Below are 10,386 nucleotides of genomic sequence, written 5' to 3'. Positions count from 1 at the left end.
GCAGTGTGACCGACATGAGAACTGTGGCAAATGGCGCTCATTCCCATGCTTTGAAAATTGCTGCTGCAGGTGAGGTGACAGCACCCAAGAGCGTGATTTCCGCGCGGGGATATGGACACTGATGCCTGCTTTTGGTTCTGTAGTGCCGACAGTACAGGGATCCTAAAATATCCCGCCTAATTTCCTCTGTTCTCGCTTATTTTCTCGTCATCATTAATCGTCTGAGCCTATAAAAGAAGACACCGAGGCTCTCGTCCAGCCATCCTAGAAATCGCCAGTGAGCAAAGTGTGTACACATTTTTTTCAGTTGATATGAGTTTGCCTTGTTCGGATCAAAGCATTAGGCCGAGGAAAATGAAGACTGCAAGTTTGCCTCCAGGGGTGGCAGTCCTGCGGTGTTGGTGTGGCGATCTTTGCAAGGTGAAGGAGGTGACGGATTTTTCAGATTGGTTGGGCATGAAGTTTTTCATGTGCGCCAATTATGAGGAAGATCCTGCCGTAGCTATTTCAGAGTACGACAAGCCTCCGGTATGGTTTAACCATCACGAATAGATATTGTTGGTATTTTTATTGATTCTTTAGTAACATTCTTGTTTCTTGTTGTAGTCTCCTCCGCCTCTGTGCATGTACTATCGTTGGATTGACACGGAGAAGCCGGCTTGGGCAGTGACTGAGATTCGTGAAAGAAGTCGCCGTGCGTGGAATAGTTTATTTGCGGAAGAGCGACGCGAGAAGGTGGAAGCTGAGGAGAAAGCAGAGCAAGAGAGAGAGTTAAAAGAATACTATGCGGAGCAACACCGTTTTTTTGAGGAAATGGGAAAGAAAAACAGGGAAGAGGCTCGTCGCATGGAGGAGCAGGAACGACAGCGAAAGGAGGCTCGTGAGGCGGAGAGGCAGAGAAAGAAAGAAAGGGCTCGTCAGGCCAAGGCAGCAGAAGAAGCTGGCGATGGAAAAGGAAAATATCCACGTTGGACTCAGTAGATTCCTGTGGTAGTATTTTAAATTTCGCAATCATTTGTATCTTTATTTCTGCAGTTTAATGTAGCTTCATTTCAGTAGTTAAATGTAGCTTTATTTAAATTCTACGATGTATCTTATTTTCAGCTGTACCTTATCGTGTTGTATCTTATTTTCAGTTGTACCTTGTCGTGATGGAAAAAATATATAGTTTTAGAATAAAGTAGTGGCATTTTCTTTCCCTCCACTAATTATCGAGCATCGTGCAACAACTATAAAATGAAATTAAGATAGAACATAATGCCTTACAATAAGAGAGTATAAACTAATAATGCAAGTACATCTGAATTAAACGGTACAACTGGAATACAGCTTAAAAACTACATGAAGGCATCATCGTCATCCTCGGTCGATGCAGAACTCTTGCCCTTTGAGGATGCAGAACTCTTACCCTTGGACGATGAAGAACTCTTGCCCTTCGAGGATGCAGTACTCTTGCCCTTGGACGATGCAGAACTCTTGCCCTTTGACGATGCAGAACCCGGAAGCGGCGGCATGAAGATATCATCTTCGTCCTCGCTCTCCTCAGTCCATAAAAATGGATGGTTTTCTGCAGTCCTTCTAAAAGTTTCACTCTTAGGCTCCACAACCTTCTTCCACCTTGCATCCAACCTAAGAAGTTCTTTACGTACCTCCTCATAGGTCCTTTCAGGCCACTCAGACCTACATAATTGGTGAGCCAACTCATTTATTATGGTGTCACTACCGGTGAGATCGTCCCATGGAACTATCCTATTGTCCATCCTGAAATCGGTAGCTAGCCTCGGAAGAGTGCTACTCATCCCAGGGTGAAAACTACGATCGAAAGGATAATGGGACATCTCGACTACACTACACTCGAATGCTTATCCACCTCCGTCTGAAGGGGGTTTTATAGGTAAAGAGGAGAAAATGGCGGGAAAGAACGACTGCGGTATATGGAGGGAAAGGGTTGGCGGGAAACGGGTGGCAGGAAGATATGGCGGGAAGGGGTTGGCGGGAAACGGGTGGCGGAACATATGGAGGGAAAGCGTTTGCGGGAAAATATTGAGGGGAAAGCGTTGCTTGAAAATTGTTCCTGACTGGTGCATTTTTATTTCAGCATACATAGATGTTCAAATTGAAAAGTCTGATACACACATATGTAGATACAATGGGTCACGCACGTGCATAGATGAATCACCCTACTTAACGACGACCACCTGGCCTTTCCTTACGACCGGAAGGCGACAAGCGATTAGGTGGCCGGGGCACACGAAGACCGCGGCCGTACTCCAATTCGGCTTCATGTGTCTGCGAGTCCTGCGTAGGTGGTGGAGTCGCAAATCCTTGTTGCGAACCTGAAGCATAATTGTAGGCGTATGGTTGTGACTCCGGGGGGATAAAAGATGGGCCAATAACGTCCCCTCCGAAGAACTCTGTAACTAATGACGTAACCGTGTCACCAAGATCATGTGATGCTCCCCGGAGGCCTGTGTTGACGCCATGGTCATGTGATGCTCCCCGAAGGCCTGTGTTGACGCCGCGTTGGGTGTTCTCATCGCCCCAATTAACATCAGGTGTGTCCTGCACATAGAAACATTTTAAACAAACTGGTAGAGGATAATATATGATATCATTGTAAATGCATTGAAATGTAAACATGACTACCTGAGCATATCCCTCTCCTATACTGTCTGGCCATTGTACGTGGTGCTGGTTTAAATCGGGTACACGAGTCTCCTCGGGCATGGGGATCCCTCGCGTGGAGAGATACGGCTGAGATCCCTCACCTTGGGTGTATGCATCATATCCTGTGTACGCATATGGGTTAGGGGAAAGAAATTGCTCGGGCATCGAATCCAAGCCCGTGCCATGGTCCTGAGATGTCTGCCCCTGACGAAGCTGCATCGAAGAAGAGCGATGCAGCGGCAGAGATGAGTCATGTCGTGGCAATGTCGTTCTAGTACTCGGACCCTCCCCCCATTGCTCATGGCTCGTACGCGCCTCGCTCGGTCTGGACGACGGTGCCGCACTCGGTCTGGCTGACCTCGCTACCGGCATGTATGCTCCAGTGGCAACGTCGTCGCCTCTACCGCATCTGAACTTCTTTGCCACGAATTGTTGCAAAAGTTTCTGGAATGTCTTGCGATATGGGCCCTGGGCCGGCATGCTATCCGTAGCCATCTGCCCTACTTCGTTGACATTTTCAAGCTGAACAATATTTAGATGTTATTTAGTTCAAATGATTATGAAATGATGGACCTAAAAAAGTTACAAGTGATTACCAGGTGGTCACGATAGTAAGCTGCATGCAGCTCAACATGTCTCCGCGCCTGCTCCTCTTGTGTGAGATGTGTTGGTATAGTAGCTGGCTGACTGGCCAAGCTAGCACGTGTGTTCATGCAGTACCACTGCTTGTACGCTTGATCTGTACTTCCATCGTACGGTCTGCGAAATTAAATAATTACATAAACCGTTATGATGAAAGCAAAGCATCTTCACGCATCGTATGATCATCGTAAAAAAATAATGTACATAAAATATACCTAAGTTGACGCACTATATCTGTTAGCGCTTCATTTTCCCACTTGTGTACTCATTCACTGTTCTCTTCCCTCCAATCGTATAAACTCCAACCCCTGCCCATATTTGTTAGCCTGCAAATTATGTAACAAAGTGTGAGTTTAGTAAATTAAAAATGACACTAACTATTTAGGGATGTCACATCTTACTTATGTGTTTCCTCGTCGATACGTCTGGGAAAAGGTGGTGGAATTTCTTGATAGAGACCGAACTGTCTCATTACACGCTCTGGGTTGTAAGGTTCAACACACCACAGGAACAATAAGTTGCAGCGAGTCAGCCAGAATGCACTATCGGTCAACATGTCTGGTGTGAAGTGTCGAGCATCAAAGACCATTTTTAGCTGGTCCTGAGTCCACGGGTTCCATGTGACTTCTGCCTCATCAAGTATCTCAAACTGCTGGTGGTACATAGGGTAACAATTTTTCGCAATATCTGGAGACCAACGTTTCCGTGCCTTTGTCCACCTGGTGGCCATAGTTGCGCTAGCACCCTCGCCAAAGTCGTATGGGTATATGGGTTGTACTATACGAGGTCGTCCTACAGGGAGGTATTCCCAGGACCACAACTGTAGAAACTCATAGGCGACACAAAATAATGGAGCTTTTTGTGCGAAAGAGGTTTTTTGCGTGGCATCACACAAGCCTCTGTATGTATGAGATAGCATGGCAGAACCGAAGCTGTATTTTGGCTGCTCGGGTAAAGGTTCATCTACCATATTCTCTGCAATGTAGATGAGACCAGGGAGAACAACGTCCCCATGTGAATTTGGAAATAGATTCCCGAGGAGCCACAACAAATACGCAAACAGATGTCTTTTTATCGTCTCCTCATTGGCGAAGTTAGATAAATTAAGAAAGTTATCACGAAGCCAGACGAGTGGGATGCCCCGAGGGTTACCAGAACATTGTGATTCTGGCATTTCCATCCCAAGACGGGCTGCTATATCTAATGCCCAAGTTGGAGACACTCGTGGAGAGACTACCGTCTCACCTCTAATTGGTAGAGCAGTGATCATAGAAACATCTTTCAGTGTAGGTGCAAGCTCCCCAAAACGAAAGTGAAAGGTGTGGGTTTCAGGTCTACACCGGTCAACGAGGGATGTCAAAAGGGATGGGTCCGAACGTACTTGGTCGTAGCATGATGTGAGCCTAGCAAAACCTTGTAGTCCATAAGCGTCAAGGTGAGCAAGGAAATGATTGTGTATTGGCCATATTTTCTTTATGGTTCGAAGTCTGAAAGACCGATAATCATGCTTAGTATTTGGTTTCAAAAATAGGTGGCAACGGTGGCCGGCGTCATGGGGCCCCTGCAAAAGCACTGGCACTTCACCCATAACCTGCACACAAACATACAAATATAAATTACGAGGAAGACAGAAATACAAATGCAAATCAAAATTAACTTAAAAATACAAAGAGATACGATTTACATTAATTATCTGAAGTTAACATCAGGAGTACAATAATACAAAGAGAATCAATTTAAATTTAATATAAGTACACATAACAAGTAGAAATATAAATAGACATGGCGAGTACATATATATCAATATTATGCGTTGTTGTTGGCTCGATACGGGCAGTCTTTGCGTGAATGTCCAGGACACCTGCAAACGCGGCATCGCCTTGGTTCTCCCATCTGGCTATGGTCCATGTCATTGCGATGACGCCTAGACTGACATCGTCCCTTTGCGGTTCTCATCAAGTCGGTGTTCGGAACCCATTTCGGCCCATCTGGCCACAACATTTTGTAGTTCATATCAATGCCCCAAGCCCAGAACTCACCGTTCCAAGTGTTGTACAGATTGTACATGTTGAAGTACGGCGATATGTATGGCTCGACGTTGATTTTTTGAACAGCAGCCGCCCGGAGCACATGACTGCAAGGGTAGCCCTCAAGCTTGGGCTTGTTACAAGTGCACTCACAGGAGGTTGAGCCAAGGGTGACAGCTTGCTTTTTTGATCCTCTGTGGTGACCCTTAACGTACTTGGCTCGCACATTGACCTCCCACTTATTCCTAAGTGCGTCCACTTTCCTGCAGCCATGACTTTGGGACTTCTTTGCTTTCTCATCCAGATGTCTTTGCATCTTCTCGGACCATGGCTTGTTCAATTCAACTTGTGCTTGGGCGACGGTGACCCTGTCTGCAAAGTATGACAGGGTCCGGTTCCAAGTTTCTTCAATTAGGGCTGTGATAGGCAGTGCTCGCACCCCTTTAAGAACACCATTGTACACCTCTGACATGTTGCTGGTCATTATTCCATACCGAGCCCGGTGTCGTGAGCCTGCGCCCACTTCTCCAAATGAGGGCAATTCTCGGTGATCCACTGGCTCAAATTTATGGCCGTCCTACGACCCCTCCGGTCTTCTCTGTGCGGCAAGGCCGCGCGGTCGATCTCACCATTGATACCTGCCCATATCGCATTCATTTTGGCTTCAGTTTTTTGCATGCACATCCTCTTGAATAACTTGAACCAATCCTTGTTTTTGAATTTAGAGTAAAAGTTTGCTGCCAAATGCCTCATGCACCACCTTCCCTCTAGATCGGGCCAGCCCCACTCTTCTTCCGACGCCTTAATTATTTCAAGAGCGCTTAATAATCCAGTGTTGCAATCAGAAATGATGCAAACACCTTTACGCTCTTTCACGACACCAATCTTCACGCAGCTCAGGAACCACAACCAGCTATCTTTGTTCTCGCTCTCGACCAATGCATATGCAATAGGAAGAAGCTGATTATTTGCATCCGCTGCAATCGCCACCAATAGTGTTCCCTTGTACTTTCCAGTGAGAAAGGTACCATCAACAGATAATATCGGGTGACAGTGCCTGAAGGCTTGTATAGTCTGGGCGAATGCCCAGAATAAGCGGTCCAGGATTAGCTCACCCGGGTTCATTGGGTTTGGACGTTCTCTCCGCCAAACTTGAGTCCCCCTATTAGCACTTGCTATTTGATGAAGCATTCTAGGGGCATAAGAATATGCCTCCTCATAGGTACCATACAAGTTCTTGAATATATTTTCCTTCGCACGCCTAGCCTTGCTATAGCTAACAGGGAATCCAATTAGATCCTCTGCATCTTTTTGCAGAGCCCTAACACTAATGTTGAGACTTCCCTGCACAATTGTTTCCATTGTCTGTGCCACAAGTTTTGCTGTCACATTGCAGTGATCTGAAAGAATTCCAGTTTGCTCACAGGTATGCTCCACTATTTTTGTGATATGCCATGACTGACATACCCCAGGCTTCAGTCTAGCGAGAACTCTTCCGCGGCAACCTTTCGCGGTGTGGATGCATATGACCTTCAACTCTTTTTTATCAGACTGCTTCACTCTATGCTGGCGGTGGATGCCGATTGCATAGCTACCCCTTGCCTGGTAAGCAGACTTCTTATCTGGGAAAACTTGCCCAACCTCCAGGCTTCCCGCTCCTAGGCCAGAAGCAGAGTGAAATTCGTTGGTGATGCTCATATCCTGTAAAAACCCAGGTTGCAGTGCCGCCGCGACCGCCCTCTGAGGAGGAACATCTTCTTCTCCGCTTGACTCCGAAGACGCAGAAGAATGATCATCATCATCTAGCGCCTCCGGCAATCCCTCCACGTGTTCGCTCATGTCAACGGCCGCCGACCAATATCCTGTGTCATACACAGGCTGGCCGCCCGTCGGTTCTGATGGGCCGATGCTAGGGGCTGATGTGATGGCCAACTCGACCTCACCACCCCTGCTACTGCATCCGGCAACATCAGTGACTGAAATGAACTCCACATACACCATCGGCTGACCATGCATTGAGTTATTGGGATTGCTTGCAAACCTCATGTACGACCCCCACGACCGATCACCTGTGACAGGCCGCAAACCCCAACGGGCAACTGTCCCATCATTTCCTCCGTCAACGACGAAGGCCTCCATTGTCATTTTTTTTCCTGCATCACTGGGCCAAACACCGCTCGGATGCACCTTCTAACAGCTGCGTAACCCACGTTGACCATGTCTCTCACCACTACTGTAGTCGACTCGCAGAAGGACACATCCACCCCGCATGGACCGTCGCGTAAGACGTTCCCATAGTACACTACTAAATTTTTCATAGTACCTAACCAACATACATGTTTACATTTCAAATAATTAGTAACTGAACATTTAGTAACGATGACAACATTTACATATCTTACGACTAAAATAATAATCGTATTTTCGTTATAAATATTCGTTTGTTTTTAGAATCATTTGCTTAGACTTTAAGGGGTTGTTTGGTTAACGGGTATTTAAAGATCTATTTTTCTCAAACTTGTCTACGAGCGTAACAAACTAAAACTCTGTTTGCTTTTCTCTAACTACCCCAAAAATATCCTAAAATAGTTCTCGTAACATGCAAAAACTTAGCTTCTGGAAAAACGACTATTAGTAAAATATGGTTTTCTACATAATTTTCTTAAAACAGGTTATGACAAAACTGAGGGTAAGTACTAGCTATCCAAACAACCACTAAACATAATATTACGATAATAACATTTAAATATCATATGAGTAAAATATCTAATTTCTTCCGGCATGATATAATGTTTTCATATCATACGATAAAATTCATTTATTTACAAATAATAATTTTTGCAGCGGCATGACAGTACATCAATATAAAAAATAACATACCGCATGGGAATTACTCGCTATCCAAACAACCAGTAAACATAATAGTACGATAATAACATTTTAATATCATATGAGTAAAACATTTAATTTCTTTCGGCTTTATATAATTTTTTTTCACATCATACGATAACAATCATTTATCTACAAATAATAATATTTGCAGCAGCATGCACATTATTCACAATAGTACATCAATACAAAAAATATTAACAAAATTACAGTGTCATTTTTCACCTTAGCTCCAATATGGATGTGCTTGCGAATGCAATTAAGCATCAAAATAGTTCCAATAAATATCCGTCGCCAGTACTATATGAACCTCGTCAACCTATTATCACATTAACAACAATATTACACACGGATTTTTCTTCCTGCTAACAAAAGTATAAAAATAGCACTTCCATGTATGTGTTCATCACCTCAAAATGGGACAGCAAAAATGGAAACACAATTTCTTCAATCACGTCTTCTCCTCCTTGTTTGCTACTAAGATGAATTATTTTACCTAATTACATACATCATTAAGTACATTAGCACCTAATCTTAACATATAAAATTTAGATTATTGCGATATAACAAAGTAGACCTACGGTTTCCTAACTATAGACTTATTAATAAACATACCACATAAAATAACATACCACATGAAATAACATACCGCATGCAATAAACAATTACAGTACAATTTTTTCTTAATTACCGTATTAAGATTTCCCGCATGTCAATACTAATGGACGCACCTAATATTGATGCAACATCTTCAACCTACTATTTCAAAAAATAGTTTAAATGCTACATCTCTCGTCTGAAATTATTTCTAACCTCTAAGCACTACCGTCACATAGCTAATAACGAGCTAAAGGACGAACTAATTACCACCTTGCATGCATAAATAAATAAATGTATTGCAAAGCTCATACCTTGATCTTCAACTTCGTAGTTCACTTTGCACGGCTATTCCTACTACAGAAACTCCAAATGACTCCTCCAAGTGCTGAAATAATGCCTAAAGCAACATAGAATACACACTTAGGAACTAATCAAATAGAATAAAAACATCGTGCATGCGAATGAAACCAACAAAAATGGATAGATCTTACCTTAATCTATCTTTTCTTCAACTTCATCATCCTCAAAATCCAACTCTAAATCGCCCTAAATCACGAGTGAAAGTGCTTACTGAGCTTTCTTTTCTCTCTGTACTTAGAGACTTAGAGAGCAAAGGAGAGGAACGAGGTTACAGAGTGCTTGCGCACGGAGCTGAAGCATGGCATATAAAAGGGAGAGGATCCCTGTAGTGTCGGCAGCCTCGGATTCCCGCGCGTGAAAATCAACATCATCAGCAACAGCATGCAAGGAGCAAAAGCAAAGCAACAAGCCAGAGTGATTTTTGCCCGTGAAATTCGTCGTTTGCCGCGCGTCGGAATCAGCAAAAACAACACAACGAGCCAGAGTGATTCCCGCCCCGCCAGTTTTCGCGCGTGGGAATCAGTGCCAGGACCTCGCCTTCCGTGCACAGTCAGCGTGCACCAGCTGCTATCGGCAGGGGCGGCCGCCTCAGCCAGTGGCGGCGAGGCCCACCGGCGGGGCCCGCTCGCATCAGGGCCTGTCGCCCAGGCAACGACCGCGCCAGGGCTGGCCGCCTCGCCCGGTGGCGGCCGGGCCCACCTGGCCCGCCCCGTTCCGTCGCGGCGCGACGCACAGTGGAGATTCCGTTCGGCTGGCGTGGCCGCCTCCTGCGGTGGCGGCCGGGCCCGCCGCCTCCTGGCGTGGCGGCAGGTGCCACGTGTCGCCTGCCGCGCCTGCCGCCACCACTGAGGGGGTCCTTTTTGTCAAAATGATCTAGAGGTAGTCTTTTTTGTCAATTCATCTCGGCAGGGGGTCCTTTTGGACAAAAAATCTTTTCTTTTGAGTCGGATGTATGTAGACGCGTTTTTATGTGTCTGTTAACTCGTGTAAGTATGTATAGTCTATATTAAATATCGGAAATGTATATGATTCGAAACAGATGTGATTTTATTTCCGCTTCACGCCTAGATTAGTGTACTAATATTAAGTCAATTTTTGTGAATTTTGGCTAACTTTATAGAAAAATTTAACTGCGTGTGCAATACCACTAGATTCGTTATATATACTTCCTATGTTTTACAATATAAGATGTGTTAACTTT

At 44.8% G+C, this 10,386-nt stretch overlaps 2 protein-coding genes and 1 long non-coding RNA gene across 3 annotated transcripts; 1 reads left to right on the top strand and 2 right to left on the bottom strand.

The window, feature by feature from the left end:
- The first annotated feature begins 278 nt into the window (after window positions 1–278).
- LOC123107266 (MAP7 domain-containing protein 1-like) lies at window positions 279–1,208 on the top strand. Its single transcript, XM_044529259.1, has 2 exons — window positions 279–528; window positions 607–1,208. The coding sequence occupies exons 1-2, from the start codon at window positions 313–315 to the stop codon at window positions 979–981; spliced, it is 591 nt and encodes a 196-aa protein (XP_044385194.1). The 5' UTR covers window positions 279–312; the 3' UTR covers window positions 982–1,208.
- A 2,366-nt stretch (window positions 1,209–3,574) lies between these two features.
- On the bottom strand, window positions 3,575–4,604 carry LOC123101426 (serine/threonine-protein phosphatase 7 long form homolog). The gene is made up of 2 exons (XM_044522883.1): window positions 3,711–4,604; window positions 3,575–3,635 (listed from the first exon to the last, which is right to left on the bottom strand). The coding sequence occupies exons 1-2, from the start codon at window positions 4,577–4,579 to the stop codon at window positions 3,575–3,577; spliced, it is 930 nt and encodes a 309-aa protein (XP_044378818.1). The 5' UTR covers window positions 4,580–4,604.
- Window positions 4,605–8,663: 4,059 nt separating this feature from the next.
- Window positions 8,664–9,575, bottom strand: LOC123107265 (uncharacterized). The gene is made up of 3 exons (XR_006451629.1): window positions 9,317–9,575; window positions 9,137–9,222; window positions 8,664–8,721 (listed from the first exon to the last, which is right to left on the bottom strand). It is a non-coding gene; the product is annotated as an uncharacterized lncRNA (long non-coding RNA).
- Between the last annotated feature and the right edge of the window lie 811 nt (window positions 9,576–10,386).

This window comes from Triticum aestivum, chromosome 5A (assembly GCF_018294505.1).
Source record: "Triticum aestivum cultivar Chinese Spring chromosome 5A, IWGSC CS RefSeq v2.1, whole genome shotgun sequence".
NCBI lineage: Eukaryota > Viridiplantae > Streptophyta > Magnoliopsida > Poales > Poaceae > Triticum > Triticum aestivum.
The sequence above is the reverse complement of the archived record's forward strand: the minus strand, read 5'-3'. Positions and strand labels throughout refer to the sequence as shown.

Bases quoted from the DNA above. Each gene is read 5' to 3' on its own strand.
- LOC123107266 (XM_044529259.1), top strand. From the start codon at position 313: ATGAGTTTGCCTTGTTCGGATCAAAGCATTAGGCCGAGGAAAATGAAG. The intron at 529-606 runs GTATGGTTTAAC...TTCTTGTTGTAG, and splicing joins CAGAGTACGACAAGCCTCCG to TCTCCTCCGCCTCTGTGCAT.
- LOC123101426 (XM_044522883.1), bottom strand. From the start codon at position 4,579: ATGATCACTGCTCTACCAATTAGAGGTGAGACGGTAGTCTCTCCACGA. The intron at 3,636-3,710 runs GTAAGATGTGAC...CATAATTTGCAG, and splicing joins ATCGACGAGGAAACACATAA to GCTAACAAATATGGGCAGGG.